At 38.7% G+C, this 16,211-nt stretch overlaps 1 protein-coding gene across 2 annotated transcripts in view; it reads right to left on the minus strand.

The window, feature by feature from the left end:
- SLC2A13 (solute carrier family 2 (facilitated glucose transporter), member 13) overlaps positions 1 to 16,211 on the minus strand; it is a 155,410-nt gene that overhangs the window by 35,487 nt on the left and 103,712 nt on the right. For both annotated transcript variants that reach the window (XM_014963998.1, XM_014963997.1), the window contains exons 5-6: positions 13,427 to 13,590; positions 8,065 to 8,185 (exon numbers count right to left, since the gene is read on the minus strand). In XM_014963998.1, the coding sequence (XP_014819484.1) occupies positions 8,065 to 8,185; positions 13,427 to 13,590 (285 nt within the window). The remainder of the gene's footprint in view (positions 1 to 8,064; positions 8,186 to 13,426; positions 13,591 to 16,211) is intronic.

Consider the following 16,211-nt stretch of genomic DNA (forward strand, 5'->3'; position numbering starts at 1 on the left):
GAATCTCACTAGGCCCCACAGACCTCTGTGGTCCCGCAGGCCCCTCAGGTGGTCACAAACCTGATTTTCTCTTACAGTGGGAGGGACTTTGCTGGACTCCACTCCTGCCTTGTGGTCCATCCACTCGAGAGGTGTGGGAAGAGAACTTGCCAGTGAAGACTGAGGCAAAAAAGTTGTTGAGTCCCTCAGCCTTCTCTTTGTCTGTTGTTACCAGTTTGCCAGTCTTGCTCATCAGGGGGAGTACACTTTCTGTGACCTTCCTTTTCTGGCTGACATACCTGCAGAAGCCCTTCTTATTATTCTTTGTGTCCTTTGGCAAGTTCAGCTCCAGGTGCACGTTGGCCTTCTTAACCCTACACAACTCCCCAATCCCTACACAAACGGGCAGCGTCCCTATACCCTTCCCAGGATACCTGTCCCGTCTCCCACTGCCTGTGCATTTCCTTCTTGCCCTTTAGTTTGACCAGCAGGTCTCGACTCAGCCATGCTGGTCTCTCACCTTCCTTATTGATTTCTCACACCTGGGGACCCAGAGCTACTGCACTCTGTGGAAAGTGTCCTTAAAGATCTGCCGGCTCTGTTCTGCTCCCTTGTCCCTGAGGGCAGTTTCCCAGGGGGACTAACTCCTTGAAAAGCTGGAAGTTTGTTTTCCTAAAATTCAGACGTCAATGAAAGTTCACAATTGCTTCTTCCTGTGCTTTTCCCCCACTGCTTAGAATACTGCACACTTACATTTGGTTTGTCATTATATTTTGTGCTTTAAATTTGCAAAATGACCTTGTAAGTAATGACTTTCCTACAATTCTCAGGAGTCCCTTAATTTGAGCTGCAAATTGTACCTTGCCACTTTTTGTTGAGTGATTTAACAGTAAAAGACCTTTGCCCACTGCCCTCGCTCTGCAAGTGCTGTTTCTCTTTTTGTCAGATTATTTTGTCTTCTTCAAGGTGAACCTCAATTTCTGAATTGTTCATTTCAAAACATTTAATCAATTCTCACTTTTGCCACATTTTAAGAAGCTTTCCACTTTGCCTCCCATAATCTGTTATCCAATTCTAAAACTCTATTAATGCATTACTATCATTCAGTTCTAGAAATACAAACTGAGCTTGATAATATATGATGGAATGTGTAGTTGAAACATCTGATTTCATAACATTCAACTAGAAGGGTAGCATGAGCAGCCTCCCAGAGCATCAAAATGTCCACAAATAAGGCTATTTCTTGGGCATGGACGTGTTTCACTTGTTTTGGATTCATTGGTCTTCACTGAGTATATGACACACAATCAGCCTACATATGTGAAAAAGTATCTATGCGTGCCTAGGATTTGGTGTTTGGCCTAGGAGTTGGCTTACTTCACTTTTAATCGCAAACATAATTCAGTTAGGTACCTAGGACCTTGTTTAAAACTGCCTGATGCTCCTGTCTGAGGTCTTACGCTGTTTGCACATGCTTCACTGCACCTCAACCACGAAATCAAGCACTTACACTTCTGATGATTCCTGTGTTGCTTCCAAAAGCTAACCATTATATTATGATTAAATATCATTGACCAAGAATACAGGGAATGCTTTAAGTAGTTAAAATTTGTGGTAACCGCAAGATGCCACTCCAAGCTGTCATATCTGGGACACAGAAAATACAATATTTAATGAAGAATGAGAAAAAAAACCCCTTGGACCTCAAAAGAGCACTTTTCTGCTATTATAGGAGACCAAATGACAGAAGTTTAGTTGCTGAGTTCTACTGGCAGTCCTTAGGTAACATGTATCCACTCAGTGATGTTCATAAAGAAAAGCTACCATTTATAATCGCAGTACTCCTAAACTATTTGCAGTTCTGTAATTTACCACGCAGCTATTCCAACACATCCAAATCACAGTTACATTCAAGTGTGATCAACCCTTCCTCATCTTCAAATCCTGCTGCACCTAGTTCACTGAGACTGTTCTTCAGTGACTCCTTCCCAGGTAAGTTCCAGATCAGTACTCCATCCTTCGTGATACGCCCGTCACATATAAATACATTAGCTCTCAACGAAGCAACACAATTTATATAAACTCAGAGCAACTGTTTTCAGCTTCTTGGTGTTTGCTAGTTCTGCTTTAGACCCCAAGAGGAACCCCAATGGCTCATCCATCCTTCCTACCTATCATAGTACTATAAAGGAAACATCTCTCTACAAACCTTGTTTTCCTTCAGCCCTTAGATCACCATGGCCACACACCACTACTTCTATAAGGACCTTGACAGCAGACTCTGCTGGAATGCTGGCACCACATGAAACGTGTCCTGATCTACTTGCACACAGGTATCAATTGTCTCCTGTTTTTGATGATCTTTTTTTCTGAATTTATATAGCCCCCAGCACAACAGCTTCCTGATTTATACCTGGAACTGAGCAACACAGACAATAAAAAACAGAAACAACTGACTTACATGTAGCTCTATTTTGAGCTCAATGGCAGTCTCCATAGAATACAATGCTTTTAAAGCTACTCTTCCAAAGAGACCGTACACATACATACTATACTCCCAGCTTCTGGGCAGATCAGCTACAACCCTTATTCAAACTTGATTAAAATCATCCTTGTGAGACTAAAACCTGCCAGACCATATAAAATATAACACCATCACTTTACAAGATTTTACAAAATAATTCCCTAAGCATTGTTTCAGTTTTTGTCAAACAGCAAAGTCTTAGAAGTATTAGCGGGGGTGTGAAGTGTTAAGAGGTTACTAGATGAATAACACCTTATTCCCTCTGTAATGCAGAGTTGGATTCACAGACAAATCAAATGGAAACGTGAACAACGGTTACAGGGTCTGCGTTACACTCACAGACACTATAGTTCAGGTAAGTCACTTTTCAGATCTTTGTGTTTAAAATTATTTTTTCCTCATTCATATTAAAGATGCTAACTACACGGAACTGACATATTCCTTCCTATCCCTTATGACTCTAAATTAAATTACAAGCTTTGATTGATAGGAGCAACATGCCAGCAAATGGAACATTATTACCCAGCGATAAATCCTTTTATCATCTACTTAATATATTTCAAGACTATGTTGAGGTCATTTTACAGTTCTACAACATAAACTATCAGAATTTTATTTACATTTCATAAAAGCAGGCAAAAGTATTCTCAAACATGTTTATTCTCAAACATGTTTATCTCTTTTCATACTCATAATTTTCTGAACTTAGTAGCAGAAATGCATTACTTAATTTATTATTGCAATTCTATGTTATCAGAATGACCACTAGCTCAGTCACTTTGACATTAGAAACATAAAATGAGAATCATATTTTAAAAAATACTGGTTCCCTGATACAGTGACAGTATGAACAATACTGATGGCTAGTTTGCAGATAAATCAGATTGTCAATGAGTTAACTCAATAACATAAAGTACAATAGCTAACGTAGTAATAATGTATATTACTGTATGTATCCTAAGGCTATTAAATACAATTAAACCAGCTTCAGCTATTAGGTTAGCTGAGTTCTTCAGGACTGATCACAATTATACGCTTTTGCTAAATTCATAAAGAAAATATATTTGTCTATTAGCTATCTCGTAAAATTGCTATGTAAGATGACTAAATATCGGTGCCTTCATCTAAGTGGTGTGTATTTGTACAATGAGCTCAGGCACATTAACCACATGAGGGTGACTAATTCAAAGATGAACAACAGAGCCCTTGTGTGCCCAGCACAGCTGGCACCGCCTGTATTATCTTAATCAAACTCTGAAGACAATCAGTTCAGGAAGGAACCTGAGAAAGTTCAGGTATCATTTCACAAGGATATGAGGGTTAACTTAAGCTTAACACAAAACCTACCAATTTCATATATTAACTGAGGTGAAAAATATTCCATAAGAAGAACAAGTTCACATTACGTCTTCTATAGCTGACCAAGTCTCAAGAAGTGCAGTAAGAGAGGCTGACACATGAATGAAAAGTGACAAAAAGACCAAGAATAGGAGGCAACAGGCCAATTGCCATTTTCCAGAAATGGGTGAATGTCCCAGAGAAAGGTAGAGTGAAACAGTTACACCTTTGATTCTTTAAAGACTGGGAAAAGGCAGTAGGGTAATTAGTGCACTTGCCGTAACATTGATCTCCTTCCAGAACCAGGCACATCCCCACTAAAACAAGGAACATGTTCATAGAGCTTTGAATAGCCAGAATAACAACAGGAACAGCTAGCTTATCTTTTAATTTTTAAGATTACAAATCTTGGGATGATACTTTTTTGTACTCCTAAATTTACCTCTGAGCCTTGATGGTAAGTAACAGATCACAGCTGCTGAAGAGATTATGATCAAAGAGAAGCAGTCCCAGTGCAAACATCTATACAAGCTTCTGCAGGTTGAGTATGAAAAAAATAGAGTTTGATTTAAGGATGGCACACAGATGGGCACCCACCTTGCCTTTCCTCAGTGAGACACCCACCCGCTTCCACCTGAGAGAGAATTTCAGGGTTCAGGGTGTCCTCCTGGGTTTGCATTATTTCTGTGATGTCCATGTGAATTAGCATTATATTCAATTTTTTTCACTGGTTTATTGGTTATTTTTTGGCTGTTGATCAACTATGATATTATATGTCTCTGCACCAAATGAAAACATTTTACTTGATATTTGCAGCCTATCTTAATGGTTCATTTTTGCAAGCACGTAACGGGTAACTTGCATCTCCCTCTGCATGGCACAGCTCTTTCAGAACGTAGTATTCAAGGTGCTTTTTTCAATCAAGACAGTGACTGTGTTCTTTATCTGCTAGTCTGTTCTGTCTTCATCGTTATTCTAGCAGCAGGAACTAATCTGTGCAGAGGAATATGGATCTGAGGGAACAACAAACAAACAGACTGTTTGTAGTAGCTCTAAGGCTTCCATAATGGACACCCACGCTTACCTAACGGATTTGCAAACATTAAAAGCATCTTTACTCTGCACAGTATCAGTGAAACTTTTGTCAGCAAAATACATTTTACTGACGCTTTTATAACTTATAAATACATTTTGACACAGACAAATACAAGTTATATTTCGGAAACACCCCCATACTCTGAGATGGCAAAGCTGCCAACAAGTTTAGGCTCTAAGAGAAGCACTGCATCACCACCAGATGAAGGAGACTTTGAGCTGCATTTGTGTAGGCACACATATTGAAAAGTGGTCACGGCGGCTACAGGGAGATGTCATTATGTGTTAATCTTCTGAAGTCCTGCAGTCTTTCGCTTTTCCAAAACTTTCTGAGACCTCTTCAAAGCTTGCAAGATACAGAGCTAAGCAATATGAGATACCAGCAGTTACACTGAAGCAAGCTAAAATATGGATTAAGCAGCAAGAGATCACTGACATTAAGTTGGTTCATTATACTTTGATTGGATATCTTATTTGTAACTATTCCTACAGTAACATTTGCTACCCTACACGGTGGGTACATGCACAGCTCCTGTAATGCCATTATATTTACAGCAGCATAGGAACCATGCAAGACTGACAGTATGCAGAGTAGACTTTCACTTCCAAACCCTCAGGTTTGAGAATCTCTTTGATCCAACTCCATAATTGACATGGGGAATACCTTCAGGGGCAAAAAGGAGGGAGGCAAGCCCCACAAAACACAGCCCAGCCTTTACCTTTCCTTTGGCTTGCAGCCCCCACCTCCTCTTCCTTCCAAGACCATGCATGTTATGCTGAAGTTCTTCTAACCCATGTGGAATGGTGAAGACACCATCTACTTTCTCATGACAAAAACATTTTTAAAAATTTCATTCAGCTTATTCACCACGTGCACAGAAAGCAGGCATGCCCATATCTTCAACAGCTCCTTTTCCAAGTAAAATATAATGAATGCTTCTATGTCATCCCCTCCAGAAATAATTTAGATAAAGGAATAAATTAACACATATTCCCTATGGGTAGCTAGAAGAGCTTGGTAGAAAGACACGCTGAAACTAAGCTCCTCTGAAGACACTGCTGGAGACAAAATGTTTAAAAAGTTTTTCTTCCCTTGATCCAAGCCTAAAGCAAACAGTATTTCTGGCACTTACTGCTCCCTTGGCTGCAGACACCTGGAATTTTGAGTCTTTCTGGTATGGAGTCAGTGCCTGATATCACCTCCCAAAATGGACACTAATATTCATGATGTTGAAGGAATATTATTCCTCTGGGTCCAGCAAGGTTAGGGTTTGGTGATGTTTTGAAGCATGAAAATTGATATCTCAGATATGGTCATAGATACACAAGTGTGAAAGTTGTTATTAACTATATAAATGCCTATTTTTTAAAAACCTTTTAAATAGCAGGTGCTGTAGCCAAAGTTTGTGATCTGTGGGCAACTGCAGCCATTTATTAGTTTCAACTCCCCTGGCCTTTGTTTTTCTTTACCAAGGTACACTCTAAGATCAAAATAGGAGCTACTAAAGCTTTCTCATACGTTGCTCATTATTTCACATCCCCCTCGACATGTTCACTTTTATCTGTAAACTAAGAGAGCTCCTCCTATTTCAGAATATTCCCAAATGAAAACATTTCAATTACTTTATTGCTTTTTTTCTAAATCCTTTGAATTTCTATCATATCTCTTTTGCTCACTTTGTGTCAGAATCAGAAATTATGACAGATAAAAGTATTCCAATAATTCATGAAACAACATGCCTCTACTAGAACTACCTGCTTTAATTTTTCATGCTTTTGCCCAGAAGTGCACACTGAGCAAGCTGCAGCACGTCTAAATTCCCTCCTGACTAGCTGTGGTTAAGTGGAAAATGAAAACTGTGTTGAATAATTTTTCATTACTTCTTAAGGTGGACTAACCATATTCTTCTAAGCAGATTTTATACTGTTTCAGGTTATATAATCATCTAGCTTTATTAGATAATAAATAATGAGTTCTGCAAATGGTGCATCTGTGCTCTCCAGACATCTTTTCTAAATAGTTACATCCTAGACAAAGCCTTTTGACATCCTCCCATTAATGTTGTCTTATTCTAAAAGGAAAGCATTTGGAAGCTCTTTCCCACTTTGCATCTTTTTACCAGAATACTTGCCATTTGAAAAAGCTGTATAGGCACATCCCAAAACAACTAAAAATATAGCTTTTGCATTCAGGGATCCTCCTATCTGGTAGTATTTAATTTGCCGTTATTAGCATCTATTTACACTCTTTCGAAGACCTTCTGTCCCCTTCCCAGGGGTCTATAAAGCTTCAGATCCTCAGAATCTTTCACCTAAGACATTGTGCTGGCATATGAAAAGCCATGAGTCATATTTCTAGTCAATATGGCTAGGAAACTAGAAGTCTCACTTCTTGATATTTATCTCTACTGCAAACACATGTAAACCAGATTTTGAACATAAGTATGAATTTCTTCAGCCTTTTTACTAGTCTTCACTCAATAGGGAATTTTCTAGTCTGCCAGCGAAATGAACATTAAGAGCACTCACACATGAATAAAAACAGCAAAAATATAGAAAATGACACATTCCTAACACCCTAGAAGAAATGTTATTTTAAACAATGATTGCACATGAAAGTGCATCTACCCACTACAGAAACAAAGGTCAAAAAAATCACATTTATTTTAATTGTTAATTAGTCTGCAATTATCTGAAGATTATTTCTTTCCCACTCAAGAAAACAAAAGGCAAGGAAGACATCTTCTTGAAGAGTTTATAGCTGTTATACATGACAAATCTACAAGTAGATGAATAACAACAAACACTTTCGCAAATTACTTTTAAAATATTCCTATATCCACTATAAAATTGCAGCAGATGTGATATAACAACGGAGATCTCAAGTGTGAAGTTTGCTGCTTAACCACATTACCTAGTCCAAGAAACTCCAAAGGATTATTCAGAGCATTTAAGCAAAGAGTACAATTTTTTCTGTTGATGGAAGTTAGGATTTTAACTTTAGGCATCTAGTTAGTTCCTTGTACTAGACTTCGTGAATAATTGTCTATTACTCACACTAGGTTGTAAAACTCAGTTAACTGAAAACAATCTTCAAGAAGATTGGATGAATGATCATGACATCTCACCTGTATTTTGTGCAGGTAGAGTTTTGATGTGAAGGATCTGGTGGATTAAGTGTGATTCTTGGCGAGACCTGAGCTGATAGCAAAAATCCCGAAGCTAGGATAATGAGTGCTACAGCAGTACCTAAAAATACAAAGAACAATGTGATACTTTTCTCCAGAGCACATGAAATAATTTGCTATTGAATTGAACTATGCTTGGGAAAGCAAGGCACACAGCATTTTCTGAGGAGTTGTGATGACAACCTAAGAAAAATACCCTTTGCTACATCCACTTCTTGAATTAGATTAGATGCTAAAGTCAAGTGCATAGGGTTTAATGTCCAGACATTAAATTAATAGGGTGAGACTTTTTTTTTAATATGCAGAGTTGAAGACTGCATGAATGAATGGATATATTCTTTTTGGTGTTAAAAATAATGCTGTAGAGGTAAAATTCAATAGTGACTTTGAAACCACAACACTTCTTCCCACTCCCACAGGGGAGTGGGTTTATACATCCCACAGGGACTTGCAGGTTTTTGTGTAAAACAGAAAATAGCATCAGCTTTTTCATTGGCTACTTCTCTTTGTGAAATGAGAGAAATTTGACTTTTCACAAATACAGCACAAAAAAGTCCAACTGCAATTTCTGATTTTGTTTCAAAGAGCACACATAACATCTGCTAGGAAAAAGCCCCCTTCCATCTATTTTCTCCTGTCCCTCCCCCCAACAAATTCTTTGTGTACAAGCTGGGCAAAATGACAAGCCGGAAGATGGCAAAAAAGGTTTACACTTTGTGCAACAGGCCATTAATAGAACATAACCCATAGTTTTTCTACCTTATTTGTCACACACACACACCATATGCTGTATTATTTTAATGACAATTGATACACTTCACCACTTACGATAGTATTCCAACTATCCCAAAGTCAGACATATAAAACCTTTGCCTCTTGCTACTCTACAAGGCATTGAGTTCTGTTGTATAAAATACCCTGTATAGCTATTTGTATACTCACTATTTATGTCATATGCTTTCTTTGAGAGGTCACATATAACATGTATAACCTGATCTAAAAATACAAAACCAGTAACTACTAAGTTACTGGTTCAGGTAACTTAGGGTGGTCAGGCACTGGAATGTCCTGCCCAGGGAGGTGGTGGAGTCACCATCCCTGGAGGTATTGAAGTTATTCGTTAGGATAGGAGCACCTCTGCTATGAGGACAGGCTGAGAGTGGGGCTTGTCCAGCCTGGAGAAGAGAAGGTTCCAAGGAGACCTTACGGCAGCTTTCCAGTACCTGAAGGAGGCCTACAGCAGAGTTGGGGAAGGACTCTTTATCAGGAAGTGCAGTGATAGGACGAGGACTAACAGTTTTAAAATGAAAGAGGGTAGATTTAGATTAGGTATCAGGAAGACATTCTTTACTGTGAGGGTGGTGAGGCACTGGCACAGGTTGCCCAGAGAAGCTGTGGATGCCCATCCCTGGAGGTGTTCAAGACCAGGCTGGATGGGGCTTTGGTAACCTGGTCTGGTGGGAGGTGTCCCTGCCCATGGCAGAGGGGTCGGAACTTGATGATCTTTAAGATCCCTTCCAATCCCAACCATTCTATAATTCTGTGATTGTGAGCTCATTACTAGTGATCTAATAACATTATCTTTACTGTACAAAAAGAGACTCACAAACCACTGAAGCACATCCCGCTTGGACAGCAGTGTACATTTAGAAGTGTGCAGTGATGACCAGCTTAATGGTTGAGGGCAAGTGAAAGATACTGGAATTCAATTCCAAATACTCCTCATCATCCCTTTGCTCTGTATATTAGAAGCATGTAAGTAATTTTCTCAGAAATGCTTCCGTGCAAGCCTTTAGAAATGCCACCACATTAAGAACCTTAACATGTCACTCTGGTAATCTTTAAGAAATTACACATTATCTGTTTTTCATTTTGGGGTTCGGTGGGGTTTTTTTTGGTGGGTGGAGGGCAGAGAAGATGTTATGGCAGTTTCGGGGGTGGGTTGGATAGTGTTTTTAAAGAGAAAAGCAAGAGCTCCCTAGTAGGCAAACCCATCAAGTATGTAAAAAACTTTTTCTGAGATATAAATAATATCTTAAGTACCAAGATCTGTGTAATAAAATTATGCCTGAATGTGTCTGTGCAGCAGCCATGGCTAATAGGCCTGAATATGCATGAAGTGGAGATGATTGGACCATGCATTTACCTGAACCGTAGCAACTAAGACCTTAAACTCCATCATAAACTGTATGCAGAGAAAGCACCTACCCACCATAAAATGTGATTTCAGTGTATTCTACACTTGGCTTTGTACTGCTATGGCTAGTAGGTATGCTAATAATCCCAGTTTTGGGGGCAGGCTGGATATTGCACTAGATTTACTGTACTTTCAAAATGCCATAAACCAGACAGCAAATATCTTTAGACAGGGCCTATAATCTTATTTATATTCATTCTAAATATGCTTTGTCTGTCTTTTAAGCTAACCAAACACACTACCACTCACTTCCAGTACCTCTGCAAATGTCTTATTTCTTTGGAAAAGCACTGAATATGTAAACTCAGAAAATTAAGTTTATTGTACATTTTCTTTCTGTGGGAAGTTTGTCTATGATGAACAAAACCATACGACGACAGTACGTCATTAGCTAAGATTGAAAAGAAGAAAAATAAAATATCCTGAAGATACTTTAGATTACAAAAAGAGATACAAACTGTCCACTGCCCAAGTAGCACCATGCTTTCAAATTGACAATTTCTGAAGGGAAAAAAGGAAAATACAAATAAAATGGATACTGCACTTGTCAAAATTCCTGTGTGTTTCCCAATTAACAGTTTTGAACAAAGACATTAAGTGAGGAACAAAAGAAAGATAAAGAAATAATGCCAAGATATAAAATAAATGGGAGACTAAGGGGAATCAGTAACTGTAGTAAAGAAAACTAAAAATGGGGGGGAGGGTTGGCAGAAGCAGTTTACTGTAATTTTTCTAATGCTTCTGGATCTATTTGAAAGGCTCAATTTTTCAAGAGTTGCTAATATTTTGAAAATGATAAATATACATTAAATTGAATTTAAAATAGCTGTTTTCCAAGTATTTTCAGAAAGCAGGAAAAGCTTCATAAGTTTACAAAATTAAATTACATTATGTTGGTATTACTGAAAATATTAATGTTACTATTTCTCTACTGATTATTCTTGTAGGTTATGATCTAATAACGATCAAATCAATTAACCATTACCAAAAAAAACCCCACATCCTTGCAGCAGCAGGCAAGGGTAGTTGTTCTGTCTTAATTTTATGTAATGGGAGACTGGGGGATACCTGGCTTCTCCAAAGACCAGAGAAGCCACCAGTAACGACTCATTGTGAAAGTCAATGTCCTTAGAAATGCAAATCAAAGTAAAACACTAAAATACAAGTTTACCCCATGAGAAAATTCATCATGGAAAACAAATCCATCAGCAGATTTAGTAATTATCATCTTACTACACAGACCGCTTGCTAAGGAAAACACATCACAACCACCAGTACCTAAATCAGTGACAAACATTACAATAAAAAATACTACAGAGAGCTGACGTGATTTCATTACTGCCATAATCTGTATTTTCCCTAAGGAGGGGCCATATGATGAAGGACAGAGCAAGCAATGCAGCACGGATCAAGTGATGCTGCGAACTGGCAACTGACCACAGAAAGACCAAGAATATTTTTACTGAACAATTACTTTGTGTCCAAACATCATAAGCAAATAACTCTTAACTGTATTATTCTCCTTCATTAATTTCGTGATTTATTTCTATATTCTTCTCTGTTCTATGACTAATATGCTTTGTAAGAGACATTTATATCTACATTTCAAATGTATGACCTTTGAATATGTTAACCAGAGCAAAAAAGCTAAGAGTTCTGTGACTGTATGGAAAGTCTACACGGGAATCACACCCATACAGCTGGGTCTGGGTAAGCAATAAACTCCCGAGGGACTGGCCAGACGTATGAGGTATCGGGGCCAAATATAAAAATACTCCATTCCAATAGAATATAAAGGACAGGGAGCATCCAAGAACCAGAAGTACCAGTGCAGTGCCAGGAGAGATCCACTTCGCAGAAAGACAAGAAAGCAGGCAAGGGTCACAGGGTGAGAAAAGGGGTATTGAGCATAGGGAATGGTACAGAACTGGGTCTTTCCTCTCTGAAAGATTTGGCACTGGCTGAAGACATCGAAGAATTTATAGGGGAGATGTATTTTAACTGACTGTGAGAACAATTTGAGATTTTTGTTCATTTTTTTGAAGATGTGAGGAATGTGCTTATCCAATCTCCTGTCATGACCCCATTTCTGAACTCGGATTGTGAAAAACACATCAAGTTCCTCGACCTCAAATCAGAATGGTGACACACCAAGTACAGATTTATTGTAACTTGGAAATACCAAATTGTCTCCAAACTGCATGTTTTCATTTACAAATTTGGGCAACCGTGTATCAAACCAGACACGAGGCTGTGCCACCGCTGCTCTGCCTATAGAAATGCATTCAGACACTGTGAGTGCAGATTATCTCCCGTCGCTTGGGAACTGCAGATGGCCAGCGACTTGGCAGGTGGTCCCCACTCTGCTGTGTTGCATTAACTACAAGTTTGGAACCCTGACAGCGACAACAGAACAAAATATGGAGACATAAAACCCTCCCAGCTAAACACTTATGAACATTATTTAAAGAGGAGAGGGAACTGTTTCTCTCTTCCAGACCCTGTTCTTGGAAACATCTGAACCTTTCGGATGTTCAGCCAGAGGCAGGTACCGGTCACAGATCACTTCAGCCATAACGAGCACAAAACATGGGAGCTCTAACGTGGGAGACTAATTAGTGTAGGTAAGGTATTTACTGCATTGTGTTTCAGATAACTATGCAAATAACTGTATTACTTTTTTTAAAAGTGCTGCAATGGCTATGCGGTACACATAGTTCTTGGTAATATGTTCTGAATTTCCATTACTAAGCCAGAAATTAAATATCACATATACATACATGAAATTTAAAAACTAATCAGTTGTGAACTTCCAAGCATTTGATTTCTTATCCTGAAAAAAAAAAGCATTACAAAAGCTAAATAAAAACATTGTCAAACACAGCTTGAATGAAAAAATGCACCTGAAAAAAATAACATGCTAAACTCCTCTTCAACTGTGGTACTATACTACTCGTTTTGAAAAGCTGTATGATTTCACAGAGAAGATGAGGTCAACATTGTTATTTTAAAGAGGACTACTTTGAAAAAAATTAGCACTTGAATTTTTATTTTCATTTTATTAATAATTGGGAGGAAAATACAATACACTAATTGAACACTCACCTGCTAAGCTACCAAGTGTAAGTTTCCGGCGACCCATTCTTTCAACGAGCCAGACTCCCACGAGAGTAAAAATGAAGTTTATAAATGCTGTGAGTGCAGCCAGCCAGATTGCGAGCCTGTCGTCTGCAACTCCTGACATCTGCAAAATGGTAGCACTGTAGTACCTGCGAGTGGGAGAGACAAACACAAACACCGCTGACTTCAGTTTGGCTCATGTTAGAGTTTCTGATTTTAAATCGAAAAAGATCATAATAAATAGCAAATGTGACCTCCTGCATAATGCAGCCACAGCCTGACACCCAATTACCCCGGGAAATCAGGCATAACCACGGCATAACTTGCGCTTGACTAAAGTTTTGCCTGGAAGACACCAAAAGACGAATTGCCGTTCCCTCGGCTGTTTCCATTTTCAATGGTCAATCATATTCTGCTAGAAATGGGGCTTGCATATTTAATTTAAATAAATCCGGCTTTCAAATCCAGCTGTTGCTTTGTGCTCTATCTTTTTTTTTTTTCTGCCAAAACATGCAGGATTTTAGCATTCTGTGTACTGTCTAGGGAAGGATAGCTCAAAATCAAATACGTTTTCACTCCGCTAAAGGTCATACAGAACTGATTTATGGCATCCAACATGTTGCAAGTGACACTTGCAACCTCCTGGTTTTAGGTTTTGCAGTTTTATTTCACTGCCACTGAAGTGCCCAAAACCTTCTCTATCGTATTACTTTGGCCTTAACCAGCGTCCAGTGCTTTGTGAATGCCTTGGCACCATGTTGCAGGGATGTGAATCCCTGCAGGAGCATCTGACAGAAGTTTCCACTTCTCTCTAAAACGAATCAACCATTCCACACAAACAGTAACTCATAAATAAATCAACTGAGCAAAATGAAAAGGGGGAAAAAAAAAAGGACGCCGTCTCCCATTTTTCAAATGAACACAGATATTGTGCCAATGTTCTCACGGAGAGCTAAATAAATCTTCAAGAAAACACATGAGTAGTTTTGCTCATGTTGCAGAAGCACTTTTCATCTTGTTCTTTTAATTTGTGCTGACTGAAATACTGAATATTCAAGCCCTCAAACACTTAGCAGCCTATAGGCTTTCACACGGTAATAACCATCAAAAATGTTAAAGCTCACTTTTTGGTTTTCCTGGTCAAAATGCAGATTGCTTTAAATGTCTCCCTGTTGTCTTCATGCCCAGATGTGTTATCCTCAGAAATTTCTGTGGTCCACTTTTTTGTATTTCTACTCTCCCTTCCTCAATTCCTCTTTCTCACCAGTACAGCCATCGTGGTTCAGCAGAAGACCTCCAGAGTGAAACTGTTGGTCCTGAGGACCCAGTATCTGCATACACATGGGTTCTGAGCCTGGCTCTGTGCTCTGCCCCCATTAGGGACTGCAACACCTCCTCCAAGCTCGTTTTGTCTGAAAGAGCTGCACACTCTGAGACCACAGCAGGGGTGATGAAGATTTGCTAAGCATAGACATCATCTGAATTAAAACACTAATGTTAATATGCCCTCCTTAAGGCTCTCTTAAATTAAATTGTTAACTGCTTGTCAAAGCTTTTATTGCACTGCACTGTTCCAGTCACCAAAACCATTCAGTCTCTGATCTCCCAATACCAACTTTCTTCTTAAGGGTAGGAAAATAACAATAAATGTCAAGCCTTGCCCTGCTGACACCCGCTGAAACTCCTATTTACTTCCAACAGACGAGGCTTCAGGACACCACGTTTAACTCCACACATCTAAATCTTCTCAAAATCCAATTCTACTGGGAAGTCAGAAATTGCCAGTTGTCAGCAGCAATGTTCAACGTACTCATTCTATACGGTTGAAAAAGCAAAGAATAAAGAATCACACAAAAGCACATAGATCTCTACTGGCTGATATATACAAATAGGCACCTTCTGCCCGACATTCCTTCTGGTCGCTTGTTGTACCCTCTGATAATATATTCTCAACCAGCAGCTTACTATTTATCCATAAATAAATAACATATTTCATTTCTATAGAAAACAAACCAGGGGAAGTTAAATTCTGCAAATCCAAATGCCAAGCTACCACAGCCTGGGTGCTGGGCAACGACATTCATGTTCATTATGGCATAGCAATCTGATTTCAAAAATTTAAAAGAAGAACGCTTGCATAGATTATGATAACTACTAAATAAATATGCTTATGTTCACCTATTTTAGTATGTCCATTTCTTATACCAACCTGTGCAGCCCTAACTGCCTATTAATCTAACAAGATGACAGCTCTTTATAATTTCTTCCTGACAAGGAAAAAACCTATGTGGCAGAAAAAGGTCAGGTTGTGATATTATACAACCACAGAGAATACTGCAGGTCCTGCAGGGAATGCAATTTCTTTGACAAAGTTGTGCAGTCCCAGCTTATTTTATAAAATGTAAAGAAAATGACAAAACCATATGTGTGTCCTTGGAATTTTTAAGCAGGCACTTCATCTTAAAAAGCAAATAAAGACAAAGCCACACAAAGTAACGGAGTCAGATATACACAGAAATATTTAAATATTGATCACTTCTGACGATGTCAAAATTATGAAGTTGTTCTATCAGGAGTTGCTGTATGTTAAATAAATCCTTAAACATTTCCACATTTAAGAATCCTTAGCCTAATCCTTTGACTGTACACTGAAAAAGTGCAGTATTGGAGGAACTGAAGCACCCCCAAACACTTTCCTTCCCCCTCTCCTTTAAAGAGTCCGCATTTTTTTTTAAACAAACCACATTCAATGTTTAAAAGAAAAGGAGAA

The sequence above is a fragment of the Calidris pugnax genome, unplaced genomic scaffold (genome assembly GCF_001431845.1).
Source record: "Calidris pugnax isolate Ruff unplaced genomic scaffold, ASM143184v1 scaffold44, whole genome shotgun sequence".
In the NCBI taxonomy this organism is placed as follows: domain Eukaryota; kingdom Metazoa; phylum Chordata; class Aves; order Charadriiformes; family Scolopacidae; genus Calidris; species Calidris pugnax.